Below are 20,843 nucleotides of genomic sequence, written 5' to 3'. Positions count from 1 at the left end.
AGGGTAGCCATAAGTTTGAAACAATTTGAAGGTGCATGCCAACAATAATTCTCTTTATGGGTAAAAGTGACATGTGGCTGATGTTCAGTGCCATGATTCGTGGGTGGTGACAGTTTCAAAGGCATGTAAGTATTTGAAGGACTGTATCTCTCCACACAAACCTGCTAAAACTCAAGATTTTCAGGGGAAAGTTTTCTCTCCGTCCTGCCACCATCACAGGCTCACTTGGTGAGGACATGAGAGAGAGCTTTCTCAGTGGCTGCTCCCACCCTTTGGAATTCTCTTCCACAGGAAATTAGGCTGGCCCCTTCCTTGCTCTCTTTTCACCAGCAGGCCAAAACTTTTATCTTTAGGTAGACTTTTAATATGTCATTGCACCCAGGGAGGCTTCTTATTAGGATGGTTGCTTTTGTGTTTTTAATGATTTTATTTTTAACTTAGTGTGTTTTTAACGATTTCATATTATTAACTTGTTATATTAATCTGATGTTTTTAATTGTTTTAAAATGTTATTGTTTTTAAGCATCTTTTGGGTCCAATTTAGGAGAAAGGCAGCATACAGATAAATAAATATATTAAAATAGGTAGGTTCACTGTACTGAGTAAGAGCACTGGTCCTTCTAATTCATTACTGTTTATAGAAGGAGTAGGAAATCTTCACATTCCCAATTTATTTATTTATTATTTTGGTAGTTAAAACTCTCAAGACTCCTAGAAGCCTCAGCCAGCACTGCCCATGGTAAGGGATTGTGTGGACTGTAAACCACAACTAGAAAAACTGTGGCACTTCCAGGCTCCTTTTCATCCTGGAGGGAAGTGACCAGTGGGGTCCCACAGGGCTCTGTCCTGGGCCCAGTGTTATTCAACATCTTTATCAATGACCTGAATGAAACTACATGTGAATGGGATCTGGGAGTCCAAATAGACCACAAATTGAACATGAGTCAACAGTGCGATGCGGCAGCTAAAAAGGCCAATGCAATTTTAGGCTGCATCAATAAAGGTATAGTGCCTAGATCAAGAGAAGTAATAGTGCCACTGTATTCTGCTCTGGTCAGGCCCCACCTGGAATATTGTGTCCAGTTCTGGGCACCACAATTCAAAAAGGACATTGAGAAACTGGAGCGTGTCCAGAGGAGGGCGACTAAAATGGTGAAAGGTCTGGAAACCTTGCCCTATGAGGAACGACTCAGGGAGCTGGGGATGTTTACCCTGGAGAAGAGAAGGTTAAGAGGTGATATGATAGCCCTGTTTAAATATTTGAAAGGATGTCATATTGAGGAGGGAGCAAGCTTGTTTTCTGCTGCTCCAGAGAACAGGACCCGGAACAATGGATGCAAGCTACAGGAAAAGAGATTCCACCTCAACATTAGGAAAAACTTCCCAACAGTAAGGGCTGTTCGACAGTGGAACACACTCCCTCGGAGTGTAGTGGAGTCTCCCTCCTTGGAGGTCTTTAAGCAGAGGCTAGATTGCCATCTGCTGGGGATGCTTTGATTTGGATTTCCTGCATGGCAGGGGGTTGGACTGGATGGCCCGTGCGGTCTCTTCCAACTCTATGATTCTATGATTCCTAGATCTACTTTGAGATGCCTAGGATTGAACTGAGCCCTTCTGTACACAAATCATGTGTATTATTATTACAGCCTTTATAGACATTACTAAATTAGCTTTTAATTACAAGTAATTATTGTGGTAGTGCTGAATCTGCTGGTAGTTGGTTACAGAATCCTAAATTTATGACACTGCTCTTAGGCCAGGAAGAATAGCTGCTGGTACAGTGAACATAGGATTAGTTTGCCCATCTTTTTTTTTAAAAAAAATAATTTTTTTAAATTGTGAAAATTTGATCTCTCCCACCACCCAGAACAGAAAAATATTTTATAATCTCCTACATTTTATTGTATGCAAAGCATTCATTATCTCACAGTATAAAAAGTAACCACACGCATATTCATTCACAAATTAGATTATCTTTATCATACACCAATATATTTTAAAAAACAGATTTCTGATATCAATATAGTTTTGCTGATTGCATTTGTGAAATAGAGAAGCTGACAATAGCTTCATACAGTCTCTCTCAAGTATTGGCATAAATAGAACTCTTTAAATAGAACTGCATGTTGCAGGCAAATTTTGATAGAAATGTTAGCATGAATACAAACAGAATGCTGTGGACATAGCAAAAAGCATGATAGCTTGAAATAACTACTAATTAAAAACTAATTCATCATTTTTAAAGTGTTGGTTAAAGAGAAACTACAACCTGAAATACCAGAAGATAAAACAATGTGTTTATACAACAAAAATTGCTATATGAAACTAATGAAATAATTTATATGTTTTTGGAGGTATTTGTTCTTGTTAAAAGATTAAAAGAAATCCTCTTGAGATTTTTATACACCAGATAAGCAATCCTATTTAAAATTATAGCACAACTGTATTTTATATGAATACATTTCTCCATATTTCTTTGTCCATGCGTTCAAGCTCCACGTTAAAGCTTCTTGGATATTTAAAAGCTTTTGTTAAAGTGTCAAGGGTCAGTTAATCATATATGCAGAGCAGTTTCACTTATATGGTCCTAGTTCCATAGCAAAGGCATATTAGGAGCCCCATAGCTCATAAAATAGGTATGTTTTAAAGTAGAGGGCACTTGTATTCCAAATCGAATAACCTGAACTGTTAAAAGGCATAATTGAAAGGGGGAAAGGCAGAGGGAAGGGAAACCCTGTCTCTTTAGCTGCAACAGTTTTTAAGCACATTGCTAAAGTAACATTGAATTAAACACTTCACTTACAACATTGGAATTCTGCACATATTACATTATTTCTATGAAGATATTTTACAACAGAGGAATTTATTTAACTGACAGAAGATGTTAACACTGTGAGATGCAGTCAGTCTCTCCTCTCTGGTCCATATGTTCAAGGTTGTACTGTACTCCAGTTTTTGCCAAGCCCTCAGCCATGTTGCCCCCAGCGGTCTTTGGTGTGCGTTCGTTCTTTCCTCAGCTCTACGAGTTGGACTTCCTGTTTTTCCTATTAAAAAACAAAACTCATGAACCCACATGTGGTCTGGAAAAGCATAAAACAGAATTGCTGAACATCACTGCTCTATAATATCTCAACAAAATGTTGTTGACATATGTACTTCAGTTACCTTTTCTCTGAAATCCTGAACATATTTCTTTTGAGTAAAATGCCTAAGGTTTCTCTTCTCTTACCAGGCTTAAAAATAGCAGGGAAAACATGTGAATATCCTTGACCCAAACTTGATAAGACTTTCTTCCCATCCCAGTTCTATTCCAGATTCACTTCAGTTGCTATGCTTTCTTTGGCACACAGAAATCTCTAGGGAGCTTCCCAAACTGTATGTAGAGTTCTCATTTGTGTGGAAGATAACTTGTCCATCTATTACCATCCCGAAAATAAGGATGTATCTGCACTACAAGCTGTATCAGGTTCATTCCAGTTTCTCACAGCTCCATCTAAAATTGGTAGTTCTGGGATTTGTAGTTGGTGAGGCATTTAGAATTTTTTACTAGCGAGCTCTGGTTCAGTCCCCTGATCTACAATTCCCAAGGCCATCAGTTTGGTACCTCAAAAAGAGAGATATAAAACTTCAGTCACTTTAATTCTTTAGAGCAGATGGGTGTTCAGCAAAGCTGAATTGTAGTTCAAACACTATATAGGATATGGGAGTTTATTCATTTCAGGGGATGGGGCACATGCAAAAGCAATGTAGGCAGATTAAAGGCCTCTGAGATGTGGTAGTAAACTATAATGGACTGTAGCATCTGCATCTTAAATTTCTGTTTTTCCAAATTATTGTTTTATAATTGATCAGTAATAATACTGTGGTGCATATATAAGCAGAAAGTGTGGACACCCTTTGAAATTCCACTCAGGACCACGTGGGCATCTGAGTGAAGTTGTAGCTAGGCAACACGTATTTCCCTGGCTTGCAAAAAGGGGCTATTTTGATTCGAGAATTGGTGGTAGAAAATCTAGACTAAATGTGACTGAATATAAGATAGCATTCACTGGGGGAAACATATGACATGGTAGTGATAAGAACTATAAAAGGTCATTTCTGTACTTCTGCAGCTTTTGCATAGTGTCATCCACAGTACTGCTGCAGGTGCTTCATGGCCTTTTATATCTTTACTCCAGGGCTTTTATCTTTAGTCTAGGACTGAAGCCTCACTAAAGGACGTATAATTCTGGCTGAGATCCAAGAAAGAACATACCTAGATCTCAATGCTGGGCGGGAGGTGTTTCTTAAATGGCTCTGCTTTGTACCTTGCATCAAACTGCTTTAGAAATGGGAGAGGCTTTGTTTTGTAGGGACCCTTTCTTCATGACATGTTACCTAATTAGTAATTCCAAAAGACAAGTCTAAGCCCTTGAGGGTGACTAAATTAGTTCACTGAATCATAGTCTTAGTTATGCATATATTTTATTCATTTCTTATATGTCACTCTCTCCTCACAACATCAGATCAATGGGGATCCAGCACTCCATGTATACAATAGGATGTCGCAATATGATGTGGTACTTTCTGCCTCCTGGTTTTGGTCAGATTCTGCTGCTTCCAGTAACAATAAGGAACATAAGGCTTTCAATGAACCCAAGTGTGTTAGACAGAAGGGCCAAGAATTTAAGAATTCTCAACTTCCAGTTCAAATGTTTTCCTGATGAAAAATGTGTATTTAATGTTACATGAAAAGCAACATGATTATCACTTATATGTGAACATCTGCCTTGAATTCCCACCAAAGATATATTTCTTCTGAAATGTGATGCTCTCTTCCTGGAATTAATTAGAATGTTGCCATATACTTCAGAACTGTATGCCCATGTTGCAAATTATTACACACATTCTCACCCTAACCCTCTCTGCAGTGATTCATCTTGCAAAGCAAGGACACCTGATTCCTCTCTAGATATATATTTGAATATGTGGCTATGTAGGAGTGTAAGTATAAGCTTTTATGTTGAAAGAAAAATTCTAAAGCTCTCCACAATGAGCAGAGACGCTAATGGATAATATAACCAAACCCAGTGTAACTGCATAATAGTAGCAGAATAAAGCCTTTTGTTATTCCCAATGTTTATGATTCACATCTGCTGTCTATTTGAGGATGACTCACTTCACCCAGTCGATTTGCTAGCAATGGGTTTGAACATGTTTTATTCCAAAAACACTCTAATGTGAAGGGGTCTCTTGTGGGTTGAAGCACTTACTGGATGAAAGCCTTCTATGTTCTATGATGTGTTACAAATTCATGGACCTACAGAAACTGAGGGCTGATTCAGACATCTGGGAATTCCCAATGCTGCCCGCTGAGTAGAACTGAAATACACCCTGGGATATATCTGCAGTATTACACAGACTTTCAAGTGGAATCACACATAATTAGTAAACTTGGATTACTTAGTAAACCCAGAGGCTGTTGTACTAAAATGTTCAATCCCACATTTTTCTACAGCATTCATACACCAAAGCAGTTCACAAAGGTGATGCCACTCAAGTTGTATCCTTTATTGTTATTATTTGTCATCAAGCCAACTCTGACATACTGGCTAGCCCATGAATGAGAGACCACCAAGTGCTCAATCATCAACTGCCCTGATCAGTCTTTGCCAAGTCAGGGCCATGCTTTTACTGATTGCATCAATCCGTCTGTATTCATTCTCTATTCTTACCGCCTTCCACTTTACCAAGTATTACTGTCTTTTCCAATGAGTCACACTGTCTCATGATATGGCCAAAGTAAGACAGCCTTATTTTAGTCATCTTCAATTCTAGTAAGAGATCAGACTTGACTTGCTCTATGACCCATTCAATAACCTTTTTAGCAGCCCATGGTATCTGTAGAACTCTTCAGCACATCATTTCAAATACACTGATTATCTTCCTGTCAGCATTCTTCACTGTCCAGCTTTCACATCCATGCATAGAAATCAGAAATACAAGTACTACTGTCTGGAATGGATATTGCAGTCATATTATACACTGAAGATGGACAGGTTGCTTACCTGTAACTGTATTTCTTCAAGTGGTCATCTGCCAATTCACACAAATGAGTTATTCTGCATCTGCACAGCAAACCTCAGAAATCACTGGGCAAAACTTCAATTGCAACTTTTTGGTGGTAGCTCCATCCACCCTCTTATAAGCCCCCTAGTGTTCCCGCTCTTTCTCAGTTCCATAAGTGCGCTGCATAGCAGTGATAGAAAGGAAATAAAATGAACAGGACACGGGTGAGGGAAGGATGGGCGGGATTTGTGTGAATTTGCAGATGATCACTCAAAGAAATACAGTTACAGGTAAGCAATTTGTCCTCCTTCTTCATGGTCTCCGCAAATCACACAAATGGGTTAGACTGACGAGCTTCAGTCAGTGGAGGAGGGAGTATCATGACACCAGTTGTAAAGTTCAAACAAGTTGTATTTATTTATACAACAATAAATTCTTGAACTTTGAAAGTACAATTGTCAGTGTTATTTGTTTTGTCAGTAGCCCGGACTTGAATCCAAGTAGGAGGTGTTTTCCCTGAGAGTTCATAATAAAGGTGGATGGTACCTGCCACACACTTAGACAATCTTTGAGCAGTCCCTTCTTGGATTCAGAGTAGCAGACAAAAAGACTCTCAAGGCGCCTTGAACCCGAGGTTCTGTCCACATAGAATGCTAGCGCCCGTCGGACATCAAGAGGTGGAGCTCGGCATCCATTGTTGGGTTCGGGGCTAACGCAGGCAAAACAATGTCCTGATTGATATGGAAAGACAACACCACCCTTGGAAGGAAAGTGATATCGGGATGGAGGAACACTTTGTCCCTGTGGAACCGAAGGTAAGGTTGGTCTACACGCAAGGCACAGAGTTCACTCACCCGTCGAGCAGATATGATGACCACAAGGAAAGCTGTTTCCCAGGTCAGCAATCTCAAGTCTATCATGGCCATAATAATAATAATAATAATAATAATAATAATAATAATAATAATACACCCCCCAATCACAAGGAATCCGGGTGGTTTACAGCAATAAAAATACAGAGAATAAAATAAAATAAAATAAAAGAGAGCAACGTAAGTCACAGAATTCACAGCTAGACCTGATGGAATTGGGCCTGTCTTTTTTACTCCCTCTCTGATCTGATGATTACAGTTGGCACGGAGGGAGGGCTCTTCTTCTTGAGGCAAGAATTTAATTTTAATTAATTTAAATTTAATTCTTCTCATTAAATTTAAGAGAAGAATTGGTGGACAGAGTGACGTGAGTCACAGTAAACAGGGAGAGGAACTAGGTAGGAAAGGCCTGCTGGAAGAGATCTGTCTTAAGAGCCTTCTTAAAGGCTGTAAGAGTAGAAATGTGGCAGATCTCCTTTGGCAGGTCATTCCATAGCTTCGGAGAGCAGTGGAGAAGGCCCTCTGTGTAACTGAGGTTAGTCTAGATTTTTTGGGCTGAAGTAGATTTTTCCCGAGGATCTTAGAGTGTGGGACGGACAGTACTAAAGAAGGCGTTCCTTAAGTATTCTGGACCCAAGCCATGTAGGGTTTTAAAGGTAATCACCAACACCTTGTACCTTGCCCGGAAACTAATTGGCAGCCAGCAAAGGGATTTCAAAACCAGTGTTATGTGATCATTACGAGAAGTACCTGTAATTAACCTGGCTGCCATATTTTGTACAAGTTGAAGTTTCCAAACTTGGCATGAGAGTAGCCCCATGTAGAGTGCATTACAGAAGTCCAATCAAGAGGTTACCAGTGCATGTACTACTATTTCAAGGTTTTCCGGTTCCAGAAACGGGCGCAGCTGGCATATCAGCTGAAGCTGATAACAAGGGCTCCTGACTGTTGCATCTACCTGAGCTGTCAGGTGAAGCGACAAGTCGAGGAGCACCACCAAGCTGCGGATAGAGTCTTTCAGGGGAAATGTGACCCCATCCAGAACTGGCTGACATAACTCCATACCCAGGCTCAGGTTTCCTATAACGAGTACCTCTGTCTTACCTGGATTCTGTTTGAGTTGCCATAGGCTCGAAGGGCTTGGTTGATTAAACTTGAAAGCACAAGGTCCAGGCACCACGCTGGGGTTAGTACCAAGGATGGAAGGTGGAGGTTGCTAAATCCTTTAAGGAATTTATTTACCAGAAGATCCTTGAAAAGGGAAGGCTGGCCCTTGAAGTGGTAGTGAGAGCATACAGCAGATAGACAGCACTTTAGGCATGTGAGGCAGAGTCCCGAGTCGGCAAGAGTCATTAGGAACTCTTAAGACAGTTGGGACCGAGACACAGGATGGAGAGAGGTCCTTAGCAGAAAGAAAGTCTAGGAACTTGTTCCACTGGATTAGATAGGACTTCTTTGTCGATAGCTTCAGAGCAGCCAGGATGACAGTCCATACTGAGTCTGGGAGGGCCTCTAGGAATGGATTCTCCCTACCACGAGGGGAAGGGTCTCGATATCCTGGTGAACTCAGCCTCTGTGAAGTGTTAGGAGGTGAGGACGGAGCTCAAGGTGGAGAAATTCTCTTTGGGACAGGTGAAGGAGAGGAGCGAACCATGGCTTCCTTCGCCACCATGATGTGGTGAGGAAGGTTTCGGAGCGGTCCACTCTCATTTTGGCTTCAACTTTCATAATGAGTGTGAAGGGAGGGAAGGCATAAACCATCTTTCCTGAGCACTTGAACAGGAAGGCATCTACTCGGGAGCCTGGTAACCAGATTCAGGAAAAGAACTGAGTACAGTGGCTGTTGACATGAGTGGCAAACAGGTTGATATTTGGTCTCCTCTAAGTTTGGAACAAGTTGGCAACCATCTCAGGATAGAGCCACAGCACATGGCATGATTTGAAAATCTGCTGAGCTGGTCTGCCAATTCGTTTTTCTCCCTGGGGAGGTGGACAGCTTGCAGGAGTATATCCCTCGGGAGGCACCAGTTCCAAATGTGAAGGATGATTTCAAGAAGTGTCTGGGATCTTGTTCCTCCCTGCTTGTTCAGATAGTACATGACAGTAGTGTTATCTGTCAGTTAAAGGACTACCTTGGTTAGGAGGATGGCTTCGAAGGCCTGAAGACCTTTCTCCACAGCAAGCATCTCGAGCGGATTGATGTGAAGGGACATCTCTGATCAGGCTGGAGGTGTGCGCTCCCTAGCCATCCATGGATGCATCCGTAGTCAGGGTGCTTTGAGACTGAGGTTGCAGAAAGGGCATCCTGATACATACATTTTCGGGATCAAGCCACCAGCCAAGAGACTGGGCCACAGGCCTCGGTACCATGAGCCATTTGCTTAGGGAGTCCTCCAAGGAATTGAAAACTGAGAGGTACCAGGCTTGAAAGAGTCTCAGCCGGAGCCTCGTCCATGGAGTGAGGTAGGTCGTCGGTGCCATGTGTCCTAATGCCACCTGAGCAGTATGAGCTCTGATTCATTTGTGAGATAGACAGTTCCGAACTGCTTTGGAGAGAGTCTGAAACCTATCTGATGGCAGAAACGCAATGGATTCATCGGAATTGAAGATGGTCCCGATGAACCTGATCTGTCTGGACAGAGCCAGGTTGGATTTTTCCATATTGACTACGAGTACAAGAGAGTCCAAAAGAGGCAAAGCAAACTCAATGTCTTTCTGAAGGTCTTCTTGGGATGTGGCAGTGAAGAACCAATCGCTGAAATAGGGGAAGACCATAATCCCTTGTTGATGAAGGTAGGCTACAATGGGAGCCATGCACTTGGTGAACACTCTTGTGTTGTAGAAAGGCCAAAGGGAGGCACTCTGTAATGCAGTGGTTCTCAATCTTCCTAATGCCACAAGCTTTTAATACAGTTCCTCATATTGTGGTGACCCCCAACCATAAAACCCATCATGGTGGCTGGGTTTCTAAGACCATCGGAAATATGTGTTTTCCGATGGTCTTAGGCAACCCCTGTGAAAGGGTTGTTCAACCCCCCCCCCCAAAGGGGTTGCAACTCACAAGTTGAGAACCACTGCTGTAATGGAACATCTCAGTCCCTGTGGCAAAGGCAAGGAATCTCCTGAGGTCTTGTCATATCCCGACATGGAAATATGCATCTGTGAGATCGAGGGTTGCAAACCAGAGATCCTTCTGTAACAAGGGCAAAATAGAAGCAAGGGTTACCATGTGGAAGTGGCGGTACACAAGAGAAGAGTTCAGTAGACAGAGGTCCAAGACAGGTTGAAGGCCTCCATCATTTTTGGGAACAATAAAATATCGGGAATAGAAGCACTGATGAACCTGAGCATGATCCACGGGTTCGATTGTGCCTTTCCTTAACAAAAGTGCACACTCTGTCGAGTAAGGTGTCTGAAGGGGGTAGAGATGACAGCCCTGGTGTTCGGGAGCTCTTCGAACTCGAGAGCATAACCCCTACAGATGATCTCAAGGACCCATGAGTTGGACGTAATCATGACCCAGACGTACAAAAAGTGCCGAAGTGAATCCCTGAACGGAGCTGAAAGTAAGGGGTGGCCTGCAGCCGCCCATTTTTGCACCAGATCGGGGTCGCGCCTTCCAAGGGCGCAAAAAGGAGCTGTAAAGGGTGTCCTAGCCATTGAGGCATGGCTGTATAGTGCCCCTTCAGTGCTGCATCATCTGAATGCAGAGCTGGAGGTGCACCTTGATGTTGTGTGTGTCTGGAGCGGCACACGGCATCAGGTTGCCTGGGGGGAGCAGAGCCAGGCATGCGTCGTCAGGATGCTGCATCCAAACTCTGCTCCTGGCCAGCCTTTCAGACTGGTCTGTAAAGGGCCAAGTCAGGGCCATGCAGCATCACTTTAGAGCCTCTTCTTTCTCTGGTTTGCATCCTTCTTACAGTAGCTCTGTTGGCACAGAGGTTGAATGGGTTTCCGACAACCAGAGGAAGAAGACAACTGTGAGGGATGACGCTGTCAAGGTTGGTCAAGGACCTGGTAGAGTTGCTCCTATTGCTGGTAATGGTATTGCCTTTGCTGTTGATACCAAGGATGCTATCCCCTATACCGCCAATGTGAGGGAGACTAGGACAGTGATGGCGAACCTATGGCACGCGTGCCAGAAGTGGCACTCAGAGCCCTCTCTGTGGGCACATGTGCCATCGCCCCAGCATAGAGTTTGCCACAGTTTGTTACTAGAAAGCCAGAGGGACATGGCACTTTGCAATAAATAAGTGGCTTTTGGGTTGCAGTTTGGGCACTCGGCCTCTAAAAGGTTCACCATCACTGGACTAGGAGGAGGAGGTTGACATACCATGCTTTTTGGTAGCTCTCTTAATCCTGTATTTGTAATTTGACTTCCCATTCGTCTCTTTATTAAAGAGTCCGGAATCATCGAAGGGCATATCCTCTATGGCAGCTCAAGCCTGCGGGGTAACATCTGAGGCCCTAAGCCAAGCACGTCTCCTAGGGGCAATGGTTCCTGAAAGAATCTTTGCAGCACAATCCACAGAATGGCGGGCTGAAGTGATCTGTTGGCCTCCAGTTGAGTGGGCTTCGACCTGAAGTGCTAATGCCAAGGACCACATATCATCAGGGAGATTGTCCAAAATGGGTAACATAGGCTCCATAAGGTGCTGTTGGTAAGCTCCCATACAAGCCAAGTAGTTTGCCACCTTGTGGTTTAGTACCAAGGCCGCATAAAACTTCTTGGCCAAGCTGTTGACCTTCTTGCTTTCTGTCTCCATTGGTGTAGTGGACGTCTTGGAAGTGAAAGCTAATTGAGATCCCTCTACAATGGCCAAATTCGGCTTTGGATGCTCAAATAACCAGGATGAAGCTGAAGGAGAGATCCGGTAGAAATTCGCAATCTTTTAAAAGGTTGATGCGATGGTGGCGGGGGGTGTCCCAAGAACATTTGGCAATCATTTTCAAGAGTTTCCAAAGCATTTGCCATCCTCACTACCTGTTCATTTTAATATCATTAGTAGGAGAGGCTGGATTGTGGATGAACAACGACTGAGTTGAATAAGGTGCTTCAAGATCCAAATCCACAGAAGACGACCATGTTGAGTGTCGGGATCGAGGAGACACCTGTGGAGTTACCGGCAAGGGCATATCTTTCAAAAGTGCCTGCTTTGGTGTGGTCTCAGTAGGCATAGGTTCTCAGATCACCTGCACCTGGTTGATGATCGTGGTAGGGGCAGGGTGCCTAGGGAAGCGTGACCCCCGGCATTTCATATGGCAGAGAACCTTAGCATTGACAGGCATGAAATAGTGCTCAGTCTCACCATCTCATCATTGCCTGAAGGATGGGATCAGGATGATAGTGTGGAAGGTCCTGCCAAGGCAACTCAACAAAGTCGGAGAGTCAAGCTTGAGGTTGTGACAATGCAGAGCATCGGGCCCAAACACATTGGGAAGACAAGGACAAATCCAGATTCAGAGTTAAAACTGGTATCAACAACCTCCCCTTCCAACTTGGATTCGAGATTGACATGGACAATCTGGAGCAAATCAGGGGAGGTTTCTTGAGTTTGAGAAGTTGCTGGCCTATCCATACGGATTCAATCCACATTGGTACCGAGCTGTTGATGAAGTCTTAGGCAGGAACAAGACACCACAGTATGAGGTTTGGGGTGCACCTTTTTAGAGGAGCAATTGGAGGACTTCTGTCTAGGGAACGAATCCTTTTCATCAGAATGCTTCCGTTATGAGACCTTTTTGGCCTTGAAGCAACCCAAACTCCAGCTACAATCAGATTTATTGGACTTCTTGTCCTTATCCTTCCTCAAAGGCTTGTCCTTCAGTGCTTCCTTAGTTTTTTCTCTGACCTGAGACTTTTCAGGGTCCTGCTTATGCAGGGGGAGCGGAAGCAGGGCGCAAGGCCTGTTCATATAGGGATGCTTTCAGCCTCCAATCCTAGTTTTTACAGGCTTTTGGGGTCATGGGCACAAGATTGTACATTGTGACATTCGCCCAGGCAGAGAAGGCATCTAGCATGGGGGTCCTGTCCAGCGATCTTGCCCCCACTTTTATTGCACCTCTTAAAGGTGGTAGATCGAGTGGTCATTTCCACACCGTTAGAAGTCTCTCAAATCGTAAACGAAATCAAAGTCAGACAGTCTGGGTGAATCAATTTGCGTCTATCACCATGTCCAAGTCAAGTCCGAAAATCAGAGGTCAATCCGAATTAACAGTACGGAAGTAAGCGATTCCAAAGTGAAGTTCCTTCTAAGCTGCTAGTCATGGTGGACGAAAGTAACTGAGAAAGAGCAGGAACACTCGGGGCTTATAAGAGCGTGGGCAGAGCTACCGCTAAAAAGTTGCAATTGAAGTTTTGCCCAGTGATTCCAGAAGTTTGCAAAGTTTGCTGCGCAGGTACAGAATAACCCGTGTGATTTGCAGAGACCACGAAGAAGAAGTAGGCATACTTCACAATGATAAAGATTGTTCTGAAGATATCATGAAAATCATGGTGTGCTAATAGTGCTAGGAATTCTGTGAAAAGATGCCTAGGTCCCAGTATTACACTTCCTGTGATTCAGATGGAAGGAGGAAAATCTTTTTAATAATATAGAAGTATTTCTACTGACCACAACATTATGAAGTCTTCTTCACTGATCATTCCAGTCTACATGCTGGCCAGGTTGCCAGTGTCCTAGTTCTCATATCTGAAACAAGCCCATATCTGGGGGAAAAATCTATTCCCTTCTTTTCACAGAATATCAGAGTAAGCACTAGCTCCAGAGTGTGAAATTCCAAAATAGAGCAGAGCACTCAAATTTGAATTGGTAGCAAAACAGCTGTGAACCCATGACTTTATTTTCTACAGGTGTGGTTAACTAGAGTGTATGTGCGTGTGATTAAAAAGCAAACCAACTGCATTTCTTCCACGTTTTTCCTTGAACCAAGATGGATGTAGCTAATAATTGGAGAAATATATATTTATCAAAGCAATTAACATAATTAAAAATACATACCAAGAGCAAAACATTTTGGCTTCTGCCTTCTTCAGTTGCCAAAAAAGTCTGAAGAGAATGGTACCTTAATGCTAAACAGGGGCACATCACACTGGCTGTGATGTTCCAATTTGAAATGCTTGACTATCGGTTGCTCTAACCTCCTGGTTAGAATAGCAGACTTATGATTCCTAAAGCATGTACACAGGCACAAAATGTCTCCTTCAGACATTTTGGACAAAAATTACAATTTATGGATTTATAAAAACTAGAGAACAATACCAAAATCCACCAAGAATGCTGAAGACATAGTATTCTAAACTGCCACCTCATATGCAGCCCAGTTTCCTCTTTTGCAACTGAAGAAGCAGAAATATTTTTCTCTTGATAATTTTAAGTCCTGCTTGTTAATTGTGCATGTATGTGTGTGTTTGTATAAAATGTGTGTGTGTCTGTGTGTGCGCACGCCATATATGGACAGATTGCTTACCTGTAACGGTATTTCTTCGAGTGGTCATCTGCGAATACATACAAATGGGTTGTACTGCGCCTGCGCAGTGCCTTCGGAAACTTCTAGAATCACTGGGCAAAGTACTCTTTGCAACATATAGAAACTTTTTGGCGGTAGCTCCGCCCATCCCTTATAAAGCCCCTGCTTTCCCGCTCTTTCCCCAGTTCCACAATTTTTCCGCCGTGTAGGTGACAAGGAGTGAGCCAAATTAGAGCAGGACACCGAGGGGAGGATGGGCGGGATTTGTATGTATTTGCAGATGACCACTCGAAGAAATACCGTTACAGGTAAGCAATCTGTCCTTCTTCTTCGTGGTCTCTGCGAATCATACAAATGGGTTGAGACTAGCAAGCTAAGGTTAAAGGCGGAGGGAGTGTCCTGACACCATAAATAACCAACAATTGTTTATTTGACAACAATAATAAAAAGCTCAAACATTGTCTCAAGACTCGTCTATTGAAACCTGAGTTATAGGTCTGTAAACCCTTGACCCATAAAGGGAGAGTAAGTGTTAAACCATTAACTTGGTAAGCCTAAAGGAGGCTGAAATCAGTGCAATCCAGAAACCAGGATGGCCCTTCCAAAAGCTGCATCTCTCTTGGCCCTGGTGTCCAGCCTGTAATGTTTAATGAATGTCAGGGGCTGTGCCCACACAGCAGCCTTACAAATGTCTTCCAATGAAACCCCTGACAAGAAGGCAGAAGATGCTGCTACCGCCCTTGTGGTATGGGAGCGGACCCTGACCGGTAAAGGCTTACCCAAGAGTTCATAAGACAAATATATGGTGTTTGACACCCATTTAGAGAGTCTCTGGGCCGATACCGGTAATCCCTTCTTCGGTCCCGAGTAGCACTGAAACAGCCGCTCGGAACGGCTGGAGTCCTTAGTCCTGTCCAAATAAAAGGCTAGTGCCCTTCGGACATCTAGCGTGTGGAGGGCCCTTTCCGCATCCGTGGTCGGGTTCGGGGCCAGGGTAGGAAGCACAATGTCCTGACACATGTGGAACAGTGACACCACCTTGGGCAAAAAAGAAATGTCAGTTCTAAGGACTACCTTGTCCAAATGAAATCTGAGGAATGGCTGGTCCCGTCTCAGAGCACAAAGTTCACCAGCCCGACGAGCCGAGGTAATTGCCACCAAAAACGCCGTCTTCCAAGTCAGGAGCCTTATGTCCGTCGTGGCCAGGGGCTCGAAAGGCTTAGACTGTAAGGCTCCCAACACCCCCTCCAGGCTCCACGCTGGGGGTGGCAAGGACACTTGCGGGTTCAGGTTATTATAGCCCTTGAGAAAACCCTTAATAAGGGGATCTTTGAAAAAGGAAGGTCTATCTCGAAACTGGAAAAAAGAACAAATGGCCGACAGGTAGCATTTAATCGAAGTGAGGCAGAGGCCCGAGTCGACCAGGGACATTAAAAAGTCCAGCACCACCGGCGTCGATACCTGGGCAGGGGAGAGGTGTCTGTCAGCCAGAAACTTGAGAAATTTGGTCCACTTTTGGGAGTAAGATTTGCAGGTGGCCGGCTTCTGGGCAGCTAGGATCACTCTGCGTACCAGTTCTGGCAGGCAAGCTAGGGATGGATTCTCCATGCTACCAGGGGAAGGGTGTCGATGTCGGGGTGGCGGACTCGACCTCCCTGAACCGTGAGAAGATCTGGCCTGCGTTCGAGCCGGAGAAAGGTGTCCCGGGAGAGATGAAGGAGGCTCGGGAACCAAGGCTGTCCTGGCCACCACGGGGTGATCAGAATGGCATTGGAGGCCTCTGATGCCATCTTGGACACTGTCCTGGTGATCATCGGGAATGGGGGGAAGGCGTACAGCAGCACCCCCGACCAGTCAAATCCGAACGCATCCCCAAGGGAGTCCTCACCTCGCGTCCGGGAGCAGAACTGGGGACAATGGGTGTTGTGGACAGTCGCGAACAGGTCTATCCGAGGGGTCCCCCATCGACGGAAGAGGTCCCTCACAGTGTCTGGATGGAGCCTCCACTCGTGGCATGAAGACGGGGACCTGCTGAGGAGGTCCGCGAAGTCGTTCAGTGTCCCTGGCAGGTGTACCGCTTGAAGCAGGATGCCTCGGGCGATGCACCACTCCCACACTCGGAGCGTAATGTCGAGGAGGGTGCGTGATCTGGTGCCTCCCTGTTTGTTCAGGTAGTACATCACCGTGGTGTTGTCCGTCCGGAGCTGTACGACCTTGTGGAAGAGGGAGGATCTGAATGCTCTTAGGGCCTTCTCCACTGCCGTTAGTTCCAGGGCATTGATATGTAGGGTCCTTTCGTCGGGTGACCACACGCCTTTCGCCCAGAGATCTAGAGCGTGGGCTCCCCACCCGTCCTCCGACGCATCCGTGGTTAACACCACTTCTGGCTGAGGCTGTGAACATGGCATGCCTGCGCAAATGTTCCGGGAGTCGAGCCACCAATGGAGGGAACGGGCGACTGGTCTCGGGATGGTGAGACGACGGGATGGAGCGTCGGTCTCCGGGTCGAAGACTGACAGGAACCAAGATTGGAGGGTTCGGGATCGAAGCCTTGCCCACGGTGTGACGAAAGTTGTCGAGGCCATGTGTCCGAGGGCCACCTGGACGTCTCTGGCGATAACTCGTCTTCGGTCCGTGCACCGTCGGATGGCGACGCAAAGGGCCCCAAAACGGTCGAGGGGTAGGGAGGCCATGCAGTTGTTGGAGTTTAGGATGGATCCGATGAACCTTATTTGTTTGGTGGGAAGGAGCTGTGACTTTTCGAGGTTGACCACTAGCCCTAAGTCCTTTAGAAGCGTTAGGGTTTCCGAGGTGTGTCGGTGAAGCTCTTGACTTGAAGGGGCTACTATCAACCAGTCGTCCAGGTACGGGAAGATCCTGATGCCCCGGCGATGGAGATGGGATACGACCGGTGCCATGCACTTGGTGAAGACCCGTGGGGCCGTGGCTAGGCCGAATGGCAGAACATTGTAGCTATAGACGTCCGTCCCGACTGCAAAGGTTAGGAACCGGCGGTGGCTCTCTCGGATGCTGACATGAAAGTAGGCGTCCTTCAGATCGATGGTCGCGAACCACAGGCCCTGGTGTAACAAAGGCAAAATAGAGGCAAGTGTTACCATCCGGAACCGGTGGTAGGAGAGGTAAGTATTCAGGGCTCTCAGGTCCAAAATGGGTCGGATGCCCCCATCAGTCTTAGGAACCGTAAAATAGCGGGAGAAAAAACATCTAGGAATGTCGGCAACAGCGACGGGCGAGATGGCGCCCTTGGACAACAAGGTGCGTACTTCGTCGAGAAGGGTGTCTGAGGGGTGGGTGGGTAAGAAAGCTCCGGTCGGAGGGAGCTCTTCGAATTCAAGGGCATATCCCCTACAGACGATGGTGAGGGCCCAAGAATCGGTAGAGATCGAGGCCCAGATGTTGGAGAAGGGCCTCAGTCTGTCCAGAAAACAAAGGGGAGAGGAGGCGACGGAGTACGCGGCACCGCTTCAGGTCCTCTTTTTATTCTGGTCGGGATCCTGCCTCCGGTAATTTTTCTTATACTTGGGAGCGGAACGGCGACCTGAAGAGGAGGAGGACTGCGAAGGGTACCTCTGCCTGGGCTGATCCTGGTGCTGGTAGGGGCGATCCTGTTGGTAGGATCTCTGGCCTTGCCCGTACCAAGGGCGGACGCCGGTGAAACGCTTACAGGAAGTCTGAGGAGAGGAAGACATACCGTGCTTCTTTGCGGCGGTCCGCATGCGGTATTTGAAATTGAGTTTTTCATCCGTCTCCCGGTGGAAGAGGCCGTCTTCATCAAATGGCATGTCTTCAATGGTGATACGGGCATTTTGGTTGAGGTCCGAAGATCTCAGCCAAGCATGTCTGCGCAGGGCAATCGCCGCGGCCATGGACCTCGCCGAGCAATCCGTGGAGTGCCTGGCTGACGTTATCAACCAACTCCCAATGGAGTGCGCCTCATCCCGGACCTCGGAAAGAGTGGCCTGGGACTCATCAGGTAGGTCGGGAATAAGCGGGGAGATCTTCTCCATCAGCCACTGGATATAAGCCCCTATGCAGGCGTTATAGTTGGCCACTCTGATCCCCAGGGCAGATGAGAAATAGGCCTTCTTGGCCAAAGCGTCCACCTTCTTTGCCTCCTTGTCCCCTGGCATCACGGACGATTTTGGGATCGATGTCCGCTGGGCGCCCTCGACGATAGCTGAACTTTGCCTCGGGTGTCCAAAGAGCCATGAGGGAGTGGAAGGAGCAATCCTGTAGAGCAGGGGTAGGCAATCTTTTTGAGCCAGGGGCCGGGTTCCGAGATGACGTCTATGGTGTCATCCGGCATGTGGCAAAAACTAGGCAGGGCACGACCCACAGAGGGAGAGCTTCGATGGCGATCTGGACGAATAGAGGGGGCCTCTGTAGTCTTGGAGCTCCCAACCCTGGAGGCCTTGTCCACAGGGCGAGATTCCCGGGGTGTGCGCTTGGAGGCCGGGCGGTCCCGAGAAGTCTCCTTGTGCCGGGAACCATCGGAATCTCGCTTGTCAGAGCGGTGTCGTTTGGCCAATGGGTGCTGGTCTCCCGAGGGAGACGTATGTGTCCTCTTAGAGGCCAAGGGCGATGCGATAGCCGAAGCCGGAGTCGTCACCTTGGTGGTCGAAGACCTCGAAGCCGAGTCCGCTGAAGCTGAAGGCTTCGGGACCGAAGGTGTGGAACCCGAGCCCTTAGTTGAGCTCGCTGAGGTCGAGGCCTTCGGGGCCGAGGATCTCGAGGCTAACCCCTTCTGGGCGCTCGAGTCCTTTTCAGAAGCGCGGCTCTCCTTAGAGCTCTTCGGGCGCTTATTTTTCTTGGACGGCCGGGAAACGTCCACCGAAGGGGTATCGGTGTCCGGTCCCTCGCGGGGAGCCACCTCAGAGAGAGCTGGAAGGTTGGCCATGAGTTGGGTCAGGGCCTCGGGAAGAGCTGGTAACGGCGCCAACCCGGTGGAGGAGGGGGGCCCTAGAGAAGACATGGCACCAGCGGCGAAGACCTTGGAATAGATGGCCGCCTTTAGTCTGGTCTCTCGATTTTTTCTCACTTGGGGAGTGAGGGATTTACACAAGGCGCAGGATGATGGGATGTGCGCCTCTCCCAAACAAAGAAGACAAGCCGAATGAGGGTCCTGGCCGGGGATTTTGCCTCCGCAAACGGTGCACTTTTTGAAAGGCACCGAGGGCATGATCCGCTTACAGTTCGTGGTCAACAAGCCGAGATCAATAACGAGAGTCAGTCCGGAGAAGAACGCAGTCAAGGGTCAAGCAAAGAATGGTCAAAAAAACGGTCCGTGGTCAAGCTACCAGTGATTCCGATGACAATAAGAAGAGCGAAGTTCCCAAAGGCAGCAAACGCGGCGGAAAAAAGGAACTGGGGAAAGAGCGGGAAAGCAGGGGCTTTATAAGGGATGGGCGGAGCTACCGCCAAAAAGTTTCTATATGTTGCAAAGAGTACTTTGCCCAGTGATTCTAGAAGTTTCCGAAGGCACTGCGCAGGCGCAGTACAACCCATTTGTATGATTCGCAGAGACCACGAAGAAGAAATATATGGGGGGAGAGAGAGAGAGAAGAGGGGGCAGAGAAAAATGTCTATACTGAGAATATTCATCATTTATGGTGTGTGTGTGTGTGTGTGTATATAAACTAAAAATGTGAGGCTGCAAAGTTCCTGTTTCAGTTTGTCATTCTGTCCTAGCTTTAGTTGAGCACTTACAAGCTAACCTTCCGCGAATGGCTTTCTTTACTCCCATTGCTCTTTTGATCAACTGAATTACTTGCATTACGAGAGGAAGATGGTAAAGTAGTAGTAGAGGAAAAAGTAGCAGCAGTCCCACTGGAGTTGCCAGGCCGAGTACGGAAGGAATCATCTGAAAGATAAGGAGTAAAAGTCAGTCAAGCATTAGGGGAACACTGATGTTGTTGGATTTTTGAGTTTCGGTAGTTGGGCACAGCAACATTATATTATAAACCTTACTGAAATATCATATCATTGTTGGAGTCAAGTGGGGACATGCACATGTTGGACCAATGCTTGGATGTTATAATGGGCCAATAAACTTAATTTGTATCTCAACAAGGTGGCGGCTACATGGATTGATGGCTCTCAGACGAGGAAATTTAGGGGCTGTACAAACAGCCCCAAAGGGGTGGCTTCCAGCCGCCCCTTCTTCAGCCAGATTGGGGCCACGGCAACCGCATGCTGTGGCCCTGATTCGGTCTTTCCAGGGTGCAGAAAGGAGCTGCAAAAAGCAGAAAGGGTGCTATAGCCACCGTGGTGCAGCTTTTTCGTCCTCTTTCAGTGCGGCATCGTATGGATGGAGTGCCAGAGGAGCACTGTGACACCATGTGGAGCAGCGTGCAGCACCATGGCACCTCTGAGGTGGAGCCAGGGCATGTGTCATGGAGACGCTGCACCCCAACTCCGCCCTCCAGCCACCCC

General features: G+C 46.4%; 1 protein-coding gene across 2 annotated transcripts in view; it reads right to left on the bottom strand.

Moving 5' to 3' along the window:
• Positions 1-1,944: 1,944 nt before the first annotated feature.
• The window catches only part of PPP4R4 (protein phosphatase 4 regulatory subunit 4), a 152,567-nt gene continuing 133,668 nt past the window's right edge, over positions 1,945-20,843 (bottom strand). The window contains exons 24-25 of one of the 2 annotated variants that reach the window (XM_089522456.1): positions 20,118-20,271; positions 1,945-3,044 (exon numbers count right to left, since the gene is read on the bottom strand). In XM_089522456.1, coding sequence (XP_089378582.1) covers positions 3,020-3,044; positions 20,118-20,271 — 179 coding nt within the window. In that variant the 3' untranslated portion in view covers positions 1,945-3,019. The remainder of the gene's footprint in view (positions 3,045-20,117; positions 20,272-20,843) is intronic. The other variant, XM_089522455.1, reaches the window with a different exon arrangement.

This window comes from Sceloporus occidentalis, unplaced genomic scaffold (genome assembly GCF_023333645.1).
Source record: "Sceloporus occidentalis isolate IW3139 unplaced genomic scaffold, rSceOcc1.0.p SCAF_4, whole genome shotgun sequence".
NCBI lineage: Eukaryota > Metazoa > Chordata > Lepidosauria > Squamata > Phrynosomatidae > Sceloporus > Sceloporus occidentalis.
The sequence above is the reverse complement of the archived record's forward strand: the minus strand, read 5'-3'. Positions and strand labels throughout refer to the sequence as shown.